The 17,731-nt window shown below is 50.4% G+C and overlaps 1 protein-coding gene and 1 long non-coding RNA gene across 4 annotated transcripts in view; one reads left to right on the forward strand and one right to left on the reverse strand.

The window, feature by feature from the left end:
• LOC136627063 (uncharacterized) overlaps positions 1-2,010 on the reverse strand; it is a 5,474-nt gene extending 3,464 nt beyond the window's left edge. Inside the window, exons 1-2 of the long non-coding RNA XR_010792744.1 lie at positions 1,789-2,010; positions 964-1,109 (exon numbers count right to left, since the gene is read on the reverse strand). This is a non-coding gene — a long non-coding RNA (uncharacterized lncRNA). The remainder of the gene's footprint in view (positions 1-963; positions 1,110-1,788) is intronic.
• Positions 2,011-2,061: 51 nt separating this feature from the next.
• The window catches only part of RIC1 (RIC1 homolog, RAB6A GEF complex partner 1), a 104,385-nt gene continuing 88,715 nt past the window's right edge, over positions 2,062-17,731 (forward strand). For all 3 annotated transcript variants that reach the window (XM_066604246.1, XM_066604248.1, XM_066604247.1), the window contains exon 1: positions 2,062-2,312. In XM_066604246.1, the coding sequence (XP_066460343.1) occupies positions 2,172-2,312 (141 nt within the window). In that variant the 5' untranslated portion in view covers positions 2,062-2,171. The remainder of the gene's footprint in view (positions 2,313-17,731) is intronic.

A 17,731-nucleotide genomic window follows, 5' to 3' on the forward strand; every position in this document is an offset into this window, starting at 1 on the left:
CGTGTACACACACGTACACACACACACACACACACACACGTGTGCGTGTACACACGTACACACACACACACACGTGTGCGTGTACACACGTACACACACACGTGTGCGTGTACACACACGTACACACACACGTGTGCGTGTACACACACACGTGTGCGTGTACACACACGTACACACACACGTGTGCGTGTACACACACGTACACACACACACACACACGTGTGCACACACACACACGTGTGCACACACACACGTGTGCGTGTACACACACGTACACACACACACACACACGTGTGCACACACGTACACACACACACACACGTGTGCACACACGTACACACACACACACACACACGTGTGCACACACGTACACACACACACACACACGTGTGCGTGTACAGACACGTACACACACACACACACACGTGTGCGTGTACACACGCGTATACACACACGTACACACACACACACGTGCGTGTACACACACGTACACACGTGCGTACACACACGTACACACACACACACGTGTGCACACACGTACACACACACACACACGTGCGTGTACACACACGTACACACGTGCGTACACACACGTGTACACACACACACACGTGTGCGTGTACACACACGTACACACACACGTACACACACACACACGTGCGTGTACACACACGTGCGTGTACACACACGTACACACACACACACACACACGTGCGTACACACACGTACGTGTACACACACGTACACACACACACACACGTGCGTACACACACGTACACACACACGTACACACACACACACGTGCGTACACACACGTACACACACACACGTGCGTACACACACGTGTACACACACACACACACGTGCGTACACACACGTAAGCGAAAACCTGCAAATATGCGCAAAATAAGCACGTATGAGCAGATGCACGCAATGAAAATTTTAGCAGATGCAGCAGCTTACCTCGACGAGTTATGTCAGCTTGTGTGCAAGCGAAGCGAAATTCTTCTCAAAACGCGTCCAAACGTCAGGATCATCTCCACACGTAAGTTTGCAAAAAAAAGCGCACAAATCTCGGGTGGCCGCGTCTACACACGTAGCGCACAAATCTGCAAAAAAAGACAGGTTGCGTCAGGTGGCGTCGCGCAAATTTCAGGTGACGTACTCACCAGACGTAGCGCACAGCGAATTAATCTCAGGTAGGTACTCAGCACACGACGCATTAATCTCAGGTAGGTACTCACCACACGGCGCATTAATCTCAGGTAGGTACTCAGCACACACAGCGCATTAATCTCAGGTAGGTACTCACCACACGGCGCATTAATCTCAGGTAGGTACTCACCACACGGCGCATTAATCTCAGGTAGGTACTCAGCACACGGCGCATTAATCTCAGGTAGGTACTCAGCACACGGCGCATTAATCTCAGGTAGGTACTCAGCACACGGCGCATTAATCTCAGGTAGGTACTCAGCACACGGCGCATTAATCTCAGGTAGGTACTCAGCACACGGCGCATTAATCTCAGGTAGGTACTCAGCACACACAGCGCATTAATCTCAGGTAGGTACTCACCACACGGCGCATTAATCTCAAGTAGGTACTCACCACACAGCGCATTAATCTCAGGTAGGTACTCACCACACAGCGCATTAATCTCAGGTAGGTACTCACCACACGTAGCAGCACACAGCGCATTAATCTCAGGTAGGTACTCACCACACAGCACATTAATCTCAGGTAGGTACTCACCACACAGCGCATTAATCTCAGGTAGGTACTCACCACACAGCGCAGAAATCTTCCTCTCCCACGTTGAAAGTAGTATAAAAGGCTCCAACCATCAGCTTCCTCTGTAGGCTCGGAATTCGCGGGCAAATTCAAGTATCGGTGACGTCACCGGTCACGTGAGGCGCGGGCACAGCTCTCATCGTGCACGGCAGCTGAACTGTACTGCTCGTGCACAATGGGAGGTCACATGGTGCCGATTCCAGCCACCTCATTGGCTGGAATCGGCAACAGGAATAACTGCAGTGTAAACTACTAATATGCGGACGGGTGTTCGTCGCTTCCGGTAGCCACGGAGTAGCTGTTAGCCGGGATGTTCCGGCGGGGGAGCTGTAGGTGATGGTCGCCCCTGTGCGCCGGGCCGTCCACTGACAGGCGTCATGTATTTCCTGAGCGGCTGGCCCAAGAGGCTGCTGTGCCCCCTGAAGAGTGCGGAGCAGCCCTTCCACATCCAGCCGGACCCGCAGCGCCTCTTCCTAGCGGTGTTGTCCCACACTCAGCTCAGCGTCTGGTACAGCCGGGTGAGTACGTGTTGTCCGCCCGGTGACGGCGCTCGTCCATATGGGATGTCTGACTGCCGGCACTTCTTCCAGGCTGGGGGGAGCTCCCTGTGTCCGCGGCCGCATCTAGTGGTAGGGTGACGGGCTGCTGCGGGCGGTGCTGCCGTCCCCTGCCTGATGGCTGCGGGCTGATGTCAGTACTACTGTGCGGTGGTGTCAACTTACTACCCAGGTGTAGTATATAGGGGCTGCACAAAACCCAGGTGTACTGTATATAGTGTATGGGGGGGCTGAACGGCACGCAGGCGTACTGTATATAGTGTATAGGGGGCTGAACAGCACCCAGGTGTACTCTATATAGTGTATATACAGTACACCTGGGTGCCGTTCGGCCCCCTATACACTATATACAGTACACCTGGGTGCCGTTCGGCCCCCTATACACTATATACAGTACACCTGGGTGCCGTTCGGCCCCCTATATACAGTACACCTGGGTGCCGTTCGGCCCCCTATACACTATATACAGTACACCTGGGTGCCGTTCGGCCCCCTATACACTATATACAGTACACCTGGGTGCCGTTCGGCCCCCTATACACTATATACAGTACACCTGGGTGCCGTTCGGCCCCCTATACACTATATACAGTACACCTGGGTGCCGTTCGGCCCCCTATACACTATATACAGTACACCTGGGTGCCGTTCGGCCCCCTATACACTATATACAGTACACCTGGGTGCCGTTCGGCCCCCTATACACTATATACAGTACACCTGGGTGCCGTTCGGCCCCCTATACACAGTACACCTGGGTGCCGTTCGGCCCCCTATACACTATATACAGTACACCTGGGTGCCGTTCGGCCCCCCTATACACTATAAACAGTACACCTGGGTGCCGTTCGGCCCCCCATACACTATAAACAGTACACCTGGGTGCCGTTCGGCCCCCCCATACACTATAAACAGTACACCTGGGTGCCGTTCGGCCCCCCATACACTATAAACAGTACACCTGGGTGCAGTTCAGCCCCCCCCATACACTATAAACAGTACACCTGGGTGCCGTTCAGCCCCCCCCCATACACTATAAACAGTACACCTGGGTGCTGTTAGGCCCTCCATACACACTATATACAGTACACCTGGGTGCTGAACAGCACCCAGGTGTACTGTATATAGTGTGTATAGTGGCCAAACAGCGCACCCAGGTGTTCTGTGTATAGTGTATAGGGGCCGAACAGCGCACCCAGGTGTACTGTGTATAGGGGCCGAACAGCGCACCCAGGTGTACTGTGTATAGTGTATAGGGGCCGAACAGCGCACCCAGGTGTACTGTGTATAGTGTATAGGGGCCGAACAGCGCACCCAGGTGTACTGTGTATAGTGTATAGGGGCCGAACAGCGCACCCAGGTGTACTGTGTATAGTGTATAGGGGCCGAACAGCGCACCCAGGTGTACTGTGTATAGTGTATAGGGGCCGAACAGCGCACCCAGGTGTACCGTGTGTATAGTGTATAGGGGCCGAACAGCGCACCCAGGTGTACCGTGTGTATAGTGTATAGGGGCCGAACAGCGCACCCAGGTGTACCGTGTGTATAGTGTATAGGGGCCGAACAGCGCACCCAGGTGTACCGTGTGTATAGGGGCCGGACAGCGCACCCAGGTGTACCGTGTGTATAGGGGCCGGACAGCGCACCCAGGTGTACCGTGTGTATAGGGGCCGGACAGCGCACCCAGGTGTACCGTGTGTATAGGGGCCGGACAGCGCACCCAGGTGTACCGTGTGTATAGGGGCCGGACAGCGCACCCAGGTGTACCGTGTGTATAGGGGCCGGACAGCGCACCCAGGTGTACCGTGTGTATAGGGGCCGGACAGCGCACCCAGGTGTACCGTGTGTATAGGGGCCGGACAGCGCACCCAGGTGTACAGTGTGTATAGGGGCCGGACAGCGCACCCAGGTGTACAGTGTGTATAGGGGCCGGACAGCGCACCCAGGTGTACCGTGTGTATAGGGGCCGGACAGCGCACCCAGGTGTACCGTGTGTATAGGGGCCGGACAGCGCACCCAGGTGTACCGTGTGTATAGGGGCCGGACAGCGCACCCAGGTGTACCGTGTGTATAGGGGCCGGACAGCGCACCCAGGTGTACCGTGTGTATAGGGGCCGGACAGCGCACCCAGGTGTACCGTGTGTATAGGGGCCGGACAGCGCACCCAGGTGTACCGTGTGTATAGGGGCCGGACAGCGCACCCAGGTGTACCGTGTGTATAGGGGCCGGACAGCGCACCCAGGTGTACCGTGTGTATAGGGGCCGGACAGCGCACCCAGGTGTACCGTGTGTATAGGGGCCGGACAGGGCACCCAGGTGTACCGTGTGCATAGGGGCCGGACAGGGCACCCAGGTGTACCGTGTGCATAGGGGCCGGACAGCGCACCCAGGTGTACCGTGTGCATAGGGGCCGGACAGCGCACCCAGGTGTACCGTGTGCATAGGGGCCGGACAGCGCACCCAGGTGTACCGTGTGCATAGGGGCCGGACAGCGCACCCAGGTGTACCGTGTGCATAGGGGCCGGACAGCGCACCCAGGTGTACCGTGTGCATAGGGGCCGGACAGCGCACCCAGGTGTACCGTGTGCATAGGGGCCGGACAGCGCACCCAGGTGTACCGTGTGCATAGGGGCCGGACAGCGCACCCAGGTGTACCGTGTGCATAGGGGCCGGACAGCGCACCCAGGTGTACCGTGTGCATAGGGGCCGGACAGCGCACCCAGGTGTACCGTGTGCATAGGGGCCGGACAGCGCACCCAGGTGTACCGTGTGCATAGGGGCCGGACAGCGCACCCAGGTGTACCGTGTGCATAGGGGCCGGACAGCGCACCCAGGTGTACCGTGTGCATAAGGGCCGGACAGCGCACCCAGGTGTACCGTGTGCATAGGGGCCGGACAGCGCACCCAGGTGTACCGTGTGCATAGGGGCCGGACAGCGCACCCAGGTGTACCGTGTGCATAGGGGCCGCACCCAGGTGTACTGTGGATAGTGTGTATAGGGGGCCGAACGGCGCCCAGGTGTACTGTGGATAGTGTGTATAGGGGGCCGAACGGCGCCCAGGTGTACTATGGATAGGGGGCCGAACGGCGCCCAGGTGTACTGTGGATAGGGGGCCGAACGGCGCCCAGGTGTACTGTGGATAGGGGGCCGAACGGCGCCCAGGTGTACTGTGGATAGGGGGCCGAACGGCGCCCAGGTGTACTGTGGATAGGGGGCCGAACGGCGCCCAGGTGTACTGTGGATAGGGGGCCGAACGGCGCCCAGGTGTACTGTGGATAGGGGGCCGAACGGCGCCCAGGTGTACTGTGGATAGGGGGCCGAACGGCGCCCAGGTGTACTGTGGATAGGGGGCCGAACGGCGCCCAGGTGTACTGTGGATAGGGGGCCGAACGGCGCCCAGGTGTACTGTGGATAGGGGGCCGAACGGCGCCCAGGTGTACTGTGGATAGGGGGCCGAACGGCGCCCAGGTGTACTGTGGATAGGGGGCCGAACGGCGCCCAGGTGTACTGTGGATAGTGTGTATAGGGGGCCGAACGGCGCCCAGGTGTACTGTGTGTATAGGGGCCGGACAGCGCACCCAGGTGTGTACCGTGTGTGTGGTGTATAGGGGCCGGACAGCGCACCCAGGTGTACCGTGTGTATAGGGGCCGAACGGCGCCCAGGTGTACCGTGTGTATAGGGGCCGGACAGCGCACCCAGGTGTGTACCGTGTGTGTGTATGAGACGTTGTTTTTTTTGTACTGTGTGGTCCTGTATACACACACTACACCTGGGTGCTGAACGGCGCATGCAAAATATATATAACACACACTATACCTGGGTGTATTTTGCAGCCCCTATTCACTAATGTATATTAGTGTATAGGCACCGCACAGTGCACTCAGGTATAGTGTATAGGAACCGCACAGCACCCATTTATAGTGTATATAGGGGCCACACAGTGCACCCAGGTATAGTGTGTATATAGGGGGCCACACAGTGCACCCAGGTATAGTGTGTATATAGGGGGCCACACAGTGCGCCCAGGTATAGTGTGTATATATAGTGTATAGGAACCGCACAGCGCCCAGGTATAGTGCATATAGGTGCCACATAGTGCACCCAGGTGTAGTGTGTGTATACAGGACCACAATGTGGCACCTATATGCACTATACCTGGGCGCTGTGCGGTTCCTATACACTATATATACACACTATACCTGGGTGCACTGTGTGGCCCCCTATATACACACTATACCTGGGTGCACTGTGTGGCCCCCTATATACACACTATACCTGGGTGCACTGTGTGGCCCCCTATATACACACTATACCTGGGTGCACTGTGTGGCCCCTATATACACTATAAATGGGTGCTGTGCGGTTCCTATACACTATACCTGAGTGCACTGTGCGGTGCCTATACACTATACCTGAGTGCACTGTGCGGTGCCTATACACTAATATACATTAGTGAATAGGGGCTGCAAAATACACCCAGGTATAGTGTGTGTGTTATATATATTTTGCATGCGCCGTTCAGCACCCAGGTGTAGTATATAGTGTAGGGGTGCCGCACAGCTATTGGCTGTGATTGGCTGAGCCGTGGCGTTCGAGAACCAATCAGAGCAATGTCTTGCTGGAGGTGGGGTTTTCAAACCCCGTTACCAGCAAGAGGTTTTCTCTCGACGCTGACCACTGCATGGAAGCCTGCAGGAACGCCTGAGAGCTGCGGGAGAGACCCAGACGGCGTCTGCTAGGTGAGTATTGTTTTTTTTTTTTCAGGCAGTGTAGCTAGGGCTTATCTACTCGGTAGGACTTATATTTTAAGCCCCCCCCCCCCCATCTTTTCTATCCCAGGAATTGGGGGTAGGTCTTAATTTTGGGAAAACATGATATGTAGTGTACATAGGAGCTGTGTGTGTGTGTGTGTGTGTGTGTGTGTGTACGTACATATACATATGAATGAGTGAGTGGGGGCATGTTGCGTGCCTAGGGGTAGTGTATAGGGGATGCACAGAATTCAACACTCACAGGTCACAAAATTGTATGATTTTCCTGTACTCCACTATGGGATTCTTTTAATCAGCATCATCCATGATCTGCGCACCCAGGGGTAGTGTATAGGGGCCGTGGGTAGTATTGTATCTTGTCACCATCAGGAGGTAGTGGTGGAGACAAGATTGTGGAGGCTTGACAGACCAGTGACGCCCCGTGTTCATGATTGGCTGCCCCATTCCTCAGGCTCACAGGTCCTGGCACTCACTACTGCGGTGTCCTGTTGTGATGTTCCGATGTCATCTGCACTGCCGCTCTGCCAGCACAGCTGCTTTCACTGTGGGTGGCAATCTCCCCTTACAATGTCCCCTTAGCAGCCCTGCTGTTTATGTCCCCTGGCCCAGTAGTGTGGCACCTGCGGTCCCCTTTACCGGCCGCACTGTGAGGGTCCCCGGCAGCAGTAGTGTGAGACCTCCTGAGCCGCTGTCGGACGTCCGTCTCCTGATGCTGTGGTGGAAAAGGCAGGGCAGCGACACAGCGGTGGGCAGATGGGAGCGGTGCATGGCGCCACTGGCCCATCTGACGCTGGTGGGGGAGGCTGGGTGAAGGCTGCGGACAGAGTAGGCGGTCCATGTGAGCTCTGCCTAGCGGCAGTGCGGCGCCTCATGCACTGCTGTAGAAGGGTGTGCACATTTCAGCGCTGCTGACCGCCCATGGCCTGCTTGATGCAGTGGTGGGACAATCCTGCAGACAAGGCTGGCGGTCCATGTTAGCGCTGCTGAGCGATGGTGGCCGCCACTCATGCACTGGTGGAGAAGTGAACGGAGCGCTGTTTTGCCTGCCCAGGAGGGTTAGGGTAAGGGTTTTGTTTTACTTTTAGCCTTAGATTATTAGATGTAAAGGCTTCTGAATTTACACCTAATAACAACACTAACCCCTTACCCTAACCCTCCTGGGCCGGCGAAAAGCAGTACAGATGCTGCAGCTAGGACCTTCAAGGACCTTTGAAAAGTCACCAATCAGGAGCTAGGGGTGTGACAGGGACGTTTCTCCATCCAAGCCCTGTCAAACCCCTAGCTTCCTGGTGGTGACAAGATACAATAATACAGCGCACCCAGGGGTAGTATATAGGGGCTGTACAAAGCACAGCACTTACAGGTTCCACAGTTGTAGGATGTTGTTGTTCCACTATGGGATACTTTACTAGTAGGTGATTGGTTACTCTTGATCAGCATCATACATAATCCTGTACTTGCTGTGGTTGGGTTACAGTTGTTTGGACATCACATGGTTTTGTAACTTACAGATATGGAACAGCTCATGTTTCTGTACAGAAGTGAAACCTGAAATCTGTGCCTCCAGTTGCTGGATAACCTGGAATAACATTACATTCTGCTACCAGCTGGTGACGGACGGACTGATCTCTAATGTGGTTACTCAGAGGAAGTTTAGAGAAGTGTCCCTGTTCATTTATTCTGACTGTCCATTTCTGAGAACTTCCTTGGAGATTTATGTAGCTGTTGAGCTGCTATGTTTCCTCCTTGCTGGTTTCTGTAGATGGACATTTCTCTCTGTGCTTTTGCGCAGGGAGAATGCAGACACGCAGATTCTGTAACACAAATCTTTAGCAAATTAGGCTGCTTCACGTGGCCGAGAAAATCTCGCAAGATTTGTGTGTTGCAAGACACCTAAATGTGAACCCAGTATCATGGCATGTCCCATCTTTGGCCGTTCCCTCAGAACACATCGTATCGCCCATTGTTCTCATTATAGGGCTCACAGGTCAGGGAACGGAGTCCGGGCAACTGTGTTTCCTACTCACTGGTGCCTGATTCTTGCGCTGTGTACCCGTGAGGTTGGCACATGCATACAATGTGACACTTCTCAGACTGCTCTGCATGTTCCTCCCCTTAGGGATGAATGGGAAAGTGAGTGGGCACACAGTCGTTGAAGAGTCACACTGTCAGTGCGCCAATTTCGCAGGAATTGGTTTAAACATTGGAAACGTATTGTTCGGCATGTAAATTCAAAAGCTCTTGTGTGTTAAAGCGATTGTCCAGTTGTAAACTATTAATGACCTGTCCTTGGGATGAGCCATCAAAAGTATATCGCTGATCAGCCTTTGCGTTCATGCGCTGAGCAGATTTCTGTAGTAATCGGACAGCTCTGTTCAGTGCAGTGGCCAGACTGAAGTGAGTGGAAACGTGGCATGCAATACTAATCCTGGCCACTGCAGTGAGAATGGAGCTATCTGCTTCCTGCATAAAAAGGCTCCGTGCGTGAGCACAAAGGCCTAGTTTACAACTTATCGACAGGGGTCACAGACAGCACAACCCTCCAAGGATTCTGTACTTGATGGTTGGAGGAGTGACGGATGTGTTCGCACACGTGTGCTTGAAGCCTATGTGGATACATTCACATTCTACACAACAGACTACATACCTGGAGCTGCCATTGATGAACTGCTTTATACAATGCTGTTGTACATCAATCGTACCCAAGTTTACAGCTCGAACCCTGGTTGAGATCAGGCTGATGGGGCCATGTACCATGCTGTAGTAGAAGACACCATAGCAATAATGGAGGCTAGAGTAGGTGTTCATCTGGCGGAGAACCTATATCCTTCACTGAGGATCATATGCCATGTCTCATCCTGATACAGCTGGGGAGTATATGAAAGACCACTTAACATATAGGTAGTTTTGTTGGACACTGCATTATATATTCCCTTAAGTCATCAACTATTAGAAGGAAGCTATCCATACCAGAAGATTGCCTCATACCTTACTGCACGTGTTCATGCGGAGTTAGGACCCGTTTCAGGAGGGCATCAGTTTGGGGATTTTAAATCAAAAGGAGTATGTAGACATTCCTATTTTTCGTTCTCTTCTACAAATGCACAAGAATGTCCTCCACCGATTCACCCAGTTGTGGCGGAAATCTCATAGACTGGTAGAGTTGGAAGGGACCTCCAGGGTCATCGGATCCAACCCCATGCTCAGATATTTGTCCAGCCTTTGTTTGCATCAGGTTTTCATTTAATGACTGATCTGCATGGTTCGCTTCTCGCCATCGTATCCGTGTTTAGGGTGCTAAACTTCTGGTATCTATGTTGGACGTTCTAAGAGGGCTGCAAAATGGGTGTTGGGTTATACTGGGACACGGGAGCGCGGTACACTAGTATTTGCCACAACCGTCTTGTCTTCTCTTTAGTCAGGATGTACAAAGTTTTTTTTATATACTTTTTTTTTGGGGGGGGAATATGTGTTATCCCATGACTGCTTTTATGTTTAACTTTTTTTTCTCCAGGATGTTAGAGCATCAGTGGGCTCAAAGGCCATACCGTCTGCTTCAAATATATATGTTGCTTGGTGGGAGCAGATATGTATTCACAGGGCACTCTTCTGGTTTGGTCATTGCTCGGGTGGTTTCACATCTACTTCTGTCTCTTAGTCTTTGTGTTTCGTTATTTAAAAAATAAAAAAACACAAGCTTTTTTTTTTTTTTTTGCTTTGTTTGGTTTCAGTTTAACTCCATTTAGTTCACTTTTAGTTTTTCAGAACGGGAAACAAAAGCACAGCTTGTAGCGTTATTGTTCCCATCCAAAAATATAAAAGGCAAACTTAAAGTGTCTTTCCGTTTTTGTCTTTTGCGTTAGTCAATGGAGAGTTAGACAGATTGAAGGGCTTCTGTCTGCTTTCAGTGTTGAACTGATGGGTTTTATCAGTACACTGCAAGGTAAAACAATAGGTGACCTCAGAAGGAGCCGGAGAGGGAAGAGAACTGGGAAGGAGAAGCCCAGCCACCACTCACCAGCCAGGAGTGTGTATTATGCCGGCTTGAAAACTTTTATTGGGAGTGAAACTTGTGGGGTGTGCAATGACCTACCTGTATATCCAGTAATCAGCTACTCGACCCCATAAAAGGTATTTGCACACATGCATCAGTTCTGCTTCAGTTTTGCAGTCAGTCCACATTCGGTTAAAAACTGATCAGTTTTAAAAGGACTCCAAATGCAGGTGCATAAAGGCTGCTTATATAGATTATATCATGATTGTTTGTAATCTGTCTTTATAGTCACTGTCCTAGGAACCCATCACCAATCTGGGGTTAATTCCAACTGGAGGCTCAGGTTCCTGTAGAGTCGGTACACGCACCTATGGTAAAGCTGTATCAGAGGAGACGATGCTTACGTCATGTCATACTAAACACACAGTACACAGCAATAGGAGAAGACACTTGTATGCGAGCAGCTGCTCTACACTGGCGTTATATTCCATTGAGAGAGAACGTTTCGGGTTGAAAACAGGAAGATGCCTTTTTTTTCTTGCTGTGAGGGGAAAAAAATCACTCATGTCAATAAATCTGTTTAAAACAATGGATTTTATATTCGCCCTAGTTTTGTGCATATCACCTAAAACTGCTAGAATATCACTCTGGCGAATGAGCCTTTAGGATGGAGTACAGGTCGAAGTCGCTGATAAAAATGCATTTGGTAAGAGTACCTTTAGGCCTCCTTCACATGGGCGACAAAGTCACGATGCTACAAATCGCATGTATGTGAAGCCCATGCTTTCCTAGGGGTTCCTTCACACATGCAATGTTTTGTAGCATGCAACATCCCAACACAAAAACCTCATGGGTCTGGTGATGTGCACGCGATACGTGAAGTTTTGTAGCCCATGTTTCCCTACGGAGCCTTCCTCCCTGTTGCATCGGTCACATCTTCTCCCCGAGCCCCTGGCACTACTCATCTTCATCTCTTCTTGCTGGGAATTGAAAAATCCCCACCTCCTTGAAGCGCTGCCTCTGACTGGCTGACTCATAGCCAATCACAGCCATTGATCGAGTTCTGGCTCTGATTGGCTAAGCGTCAGTCAATCACAGCCAGCGCTTCCAGGAGGTAGGGATTTTTCAATCCCTGGCCAGAAGGGATGAAGAAGAGTGTCGGGGACCGAGAAGAAGCTTTAGTGGAACCCAGTTTATTGCTTCTAAGGTGATGTATACTTTTTTTTTTCCGCTTTTTTTGTAGCTAGGGCATATTTTCAGGGTAGGGCTAATATTTGAAGCACATGCAACACTGTAGTGCTACAAAATCGTGGTATCACAGTGATATCGCATGGATCAGCGATGTGATGCCGTGTCGCTCGTGTAGGAGGCCTTAGGCCTCCCTCACACAAGGGTTGGGCAAAGCACTGTGATTTTTAATCGCGGCGCTGTGCCCCGCTTTTACTTTCAGCTGCATCTGAGAGTGGATTTTAGTATACTTCATCATTGATAAGGCACGCTAAATGTCAAAAATAGAACAGACTCCGCTCGAAAATCGCAGCGCCGGATCGAGCGGCTCCCTTAGAAAACAATGGAAACGTTATACCGCGATTGGTGCAGTAAAAAGCGTCTGAGAGGTAGGCCTTATTGATTACAAAGCTCCCACTACACAGTTTAAATCGTAGTGGATTCTATCTCAGGTAAACATTGGAAGAATCGCGGATGCGTTTGCAACCTGTAGCGGAGATTTCGTAATCAATATAGGTTATCAAACCAAAAAGCAGGTTTTGGCGACTTCTACTGGGATCCGCGCCGGAGTATACTCCATCCTGTGGAAACGGAAGCCTGGCTTCTAGACGTGCCGCCTCAATCACTCTCTATGCTGTAAGATTCTGCAAAAGATAAAATTCATGGTGGATACGACTGATGGCGAACGGCGATGCATGAGGCCCCCTTGTCCACGGCCGTGACGGAGCAGGGGGGATTGCTGTCGGGCTCACTGCAGAGACCTATCTGGCAGATAGGCTCACCGTGGAGAATCGCTGCATGACGCGATTTGAGTCCCACGAGCAGAGAATCGCTATGATTCTCCGCTCGTGGACGTCGGCACTGCGCTTTCCATAGCAACGCTGAGGTAAAATACAAACGCTATGGAAAGCGTTTACTGCGTTACCCGCGGTCGGATTATCGTCACGGGTAACGCAATGATCAGTCGCCCGTGGGCAGAAGGCCTAAAGCGGTTCATCAGCGGTCGCTGCAGGTACGCAGTCCGTTGTGTAATGTGTGATCTTATCTACATGCGCTTCACCATTCTCAGGCTTAAAGGGAACCTGCCATCCAGTACAAGCAACAGAAAGTAAGTTCTAGTTTGGTGTGGAGTCTGGGGAGCCTCTCCTGGTGCCCCCCCCCCCCCCCCCCGCGCTCTTGCGGTGTCCCCCCAACGAACGCGGCAGCAGCGTGACCGTGACTACTCTTAGAAGGCACTTCCGGAGAGATGAACGGGCGAGCATGCACACGGCCTTCTGAATGCAGTCCGGATTGCTGTGCGCGGGATGACTGCCGGGAGACCTCACAAGACCGGGGGAGTGTGTGTATAATTGGGGGAAACGGGCTCCCTGGATTTCCCATCATTAAACTTATTTTCTGGAGCTTATGGCTGACGGGTCCCCTTTAAGGAACGCACACGTTAACCCGCGACTCCTCCAGCCTCCCAGCACAGAATCCTTGTAATGTGGCTAAACATTTCCTCTCTTCATAGCGGTGGTCTGTCCGCACTGCACTTCTGGGGAGCAGAAAGTCTCGCTAGTGGTGGGATTGGAGGCGATCCCTACTGCACATCAGACCCTTACATGCTGGACACTCATCTAGCTGATGGACGCCGCAGGTCCGGCCTTATACTGTATTATGTAGGTGATATACCCGGCGTGTCACCGCGCTCTTATTAATGGCAGTCATGGAATAGACAAAGTGGCCACAACAATGAGCCCCACACCGCACTCTTATGGAAGCTGTCCAAAAGAAAATCTGCGTTGCTCTTAGCAACCGATCCCAGCGCAGCTTGTATTTTTTACCTCAGCAGTATAAGAAATACCAACCAATCACTACGCAGCTTGTATTTTACCTCAGCCGTATAAGAAATGAAAGCTGAGCTCTAGCAACCAATCACAGTGCAGCTTGTTTCACCTCAGCAGTATAATATATAGCAACCAATCACAGCGCAGCTTTCATTTTACCTCAGCAATACAAGAAATGGCAACCAATCACAGCGCAGCTTGTATTTTAGCTCAGCAGTGCAAGAAATGGCAACCAATCACACCAATCACAGCGCAGCTTGTATTTTACCTCAGCAGTATAAGCAATACCGAGCAATCACAGCGCAGCTTGTATTTTACCTCAGCCGTATAAGAAATGAAAGCTGAGCTCTAGCAACCAATCACAGTGCAGCTTGTGTTTCACCTCAGCAGTATAATATATAGCAACCAATCACAGCGCAGCTTTCATTTTACCTCAGCAATACAAGAAATGGCAACCAATCACAGCGCAGCTTGTATTTTAGCTCAGCAGTGCAAGAAATGGCAACCAATCACACCAATCACAGCGCAGCTTGTATTTTACCTCAGCAGTATAAGCAATACCGAGCAATCACAGCGCAGCTTGTATTTTACCTCAGCCGTATAAGAAATGAAAGCTGAGCTCTAGCAACCAATCACAGTGCAGCTTGTGTTTCACCTCAGCAGTATAATATATAGCAACCAATCACAGCGCAGCTTTCATTTTACCTCAGCAATACAAGAAATGGCAACCAATCACAGCGCAGCTTGTATTTTAGCTCAGCAGTGCAAGAAATGGCAACCAATTACAGCGCAGCTTGTATTTTAGCTCAGCAGTGCAAGAAATGGCAACCAATTACAGCGCAGCTTGTATTTTACCTCAGCAGTATAAGCAATACCGAGCAATCACAGCGCAGCTTGTATTTTACCTCAGCCGTATAAGAAATGAAAGCTGAGCTCTAGCAACCAATCACAGTGCAGCTTGTTTCACCTCAGCAGTATAATATATAGCAACCAATCACAGCGCAGCTTTCATTTTACCTCAGCAGTGCAAGAAATGGCAACCGATCACAGCGCAGCTTGTATTTTAGCTCAGCAGTGCAAGAAATGGCAACCAATCACAGCGCAGCTTGTATTTTACCTTAGCAGTATAAGCAATACCGACCAATCACAGCGCAGCTTGTATTTTACCTCAGCCGTATAAGAAATGAAAGCTGAGCTCTAGCAACCAATCACAGTGCAGCTTGTGTTTCACCTCAGCAGTATAATATATAGCAACCAATCACAGCGCAGCTTTCATTTTACCTCAGCAGTACAAGAAATGGCAACCGATCATAGCGCAGCTTGTATTTTAGCTCAGCAGTGCAAGAAATGGCAACCAATCACAGTGCAGCTTGTATTTTACCTCAGCAGTATAAGCAATACCCACCAATCACAGCGCAGCTTGTATTTTACCTCAGCAGTATAAGCAATACCGACCAATCAGAGCGCAGCTTGTATTTTACCTCAGCCTTATAAGAAATGAAAGCTGAGCTCTAGCAACCAATCACAGTGCAGCTTGTGTTTCACCTCAGCAGTATAATATATAGCAACCAATCACAGCGCAGCTTGTATTTTAGCTCAGCAGTACAAGAAATGGCAACCGATCATAGCGCAGCTTGTATTTTAGCTCAGCAGTGCAAGAAATGGCAACCAATCACAGCGCAGCTTGTATTTTACCTCAGCAGTGCAAGAAATGGCAACCAATCACAGTGCAGCTTGTATTTTACCTCAGCAGTATAAGCAATACCGACCAATCACAGCGCAGCTTGTATTTTACCTCAGCCGTATAAGAAATGAAAGCTGAGCTCTAGCAACCAATCACAGTGCAGCTTGTGTTTCACCTCAGCAGTATAATATATAGCAACCAATCACAGCACAGCTTTCATTTTACCTCAGCAGTACAAGAAATGGCAACCGATCATAGCGCAGCTTGTATTTTAGCTCAGCAGTGCAAGAAATGGCAACCAATCACAGTGCAGCTTGTATTTTACCTCAGCAGTATAAGCAATACCCACCAATCACAGCGCAGCTTGTATTTTACCTCAGCCTTTTAAGAAATGAAAGCTGAGCTCTAGCAACCAATCACAGTGCAGCTTGTTTCACCTCAGCAGTATAATATATAGCAACCAATCACAGCGCAGCTTTCATTTTACCTCAGCAGTACAAGAAATGGCAACCAATCACAGCGCAGCTTGTATTTTAGCTCAGCAGTATAAGCAATACTGACCAATCACAGCGCAGCTTGTATTTTAGCTCAGCAGTATAAGCAATACTGACCAATCACAGCGCAGCTTGTATTTTACCTCAGCAGTATAAGCAATACTGACCAATCACAGCGCAGCTTGTATTTTACCTCAGCAGTATAAGCAATACTGACCAATCACAGCGCAGCTTGTATTTTACCTCAGCAGTATAAGCAATACTGACCAATCACAGCGCAGCTTGTATTTTACCTCAGCAGTATAAGCAATACTGACCAATCACAGCGCAGCTTGTATTTTACCTCAGCAGTATAAGCAATACTGACCAATCACAGCGCAGCTTGTATTTTACCTCAGCCGTATAAGAAATGAAAGCTGAGCTCTAGCAACCAATCACAGTGCAGCTTGTGTTTCACCTCAGCAGTATAATATATAGCAACCAATCACAGCGCAGCTTTCATTTTACCTCAGCAATACAAGAAATGGCAACCGATCATAGCGCAGCTTGTATTTTACCTCAGCAGTATAAGCAATACCGACCAATCACAGCGCAGCTTGTATTTTACCTCAGCAGTATAAGCAATACCGACCAATCAGAGCGCAGCTTGTATTTTACCTAAGCAGTATAAGCAATACTGACCAATCACAGCGCAGCTTGTATTTTACCTCAGCAGTATAAGCAATACTGACCAATCACAGCGCAGCTTGTATTTTACCTCAGCAGTATAAGCAATACTGACCAATCACAGCGCAGCTTGTATTTTACCTCAGCCGTATAAGAAATGAAAGCTGAGCTCTAGCAACCAATCACAGTGCAGCTTGTTTCACCTCAGCACTATAATATATAGCAACCAATCACAGCGCAGCTTTCATTTTACCTCAGCAGTACAAGAAATGGCAACCAATCATAGCGCAGCTTGTATTTTAGCTCAGCAGTATAAGCAATACCGACCAATCACAGCGCAGCTTGTATTTTACCTCAGCCGTATAAGAAATGAAAGCTGAGCTCTAGCAACCAATCACAGTGCAGCTTGTGTTTCACCTCAGCAGTATAATATATAGCAACCAATCACAGCGCAGCTTTCATTTTACCTCAGCAATACAAGAAATGGCAACCGATCATAGCGCAGCTTGTATTTTACCTCAGCAGTATAAGCAATACCGACCAATCACAGCGCAGCTTGTATTTTACCTCAGCAGTATAAGCAATACCGACCAATCAGAGCGCAGCTTGTATTTTACCTCAGCCGTATAAGAAATGAAAGCTGAGCTCTAGCAACCAATCACAGTGCAGCTTGTGTTTCACCTCAGCAGTATAATATATAGCAACCAATCACAGC

Source organism: Eleutherodactylus coqui, chromosome 5 (assembly GCF_035609145.1).
Source record: "Eleutherodactylus coqui strain aEleCoq1 chromosome 5, aEleCoq1.hap1, whole genome shotgun sequence".
In the NCBI taxonomy this organism is placed as follows: Eukaryota; Metazoa; Chordata; class Amphibia; order Anura; family Eleutherodactylidae; genus Eleutherodactylus; species Eleutherodactylus coqui.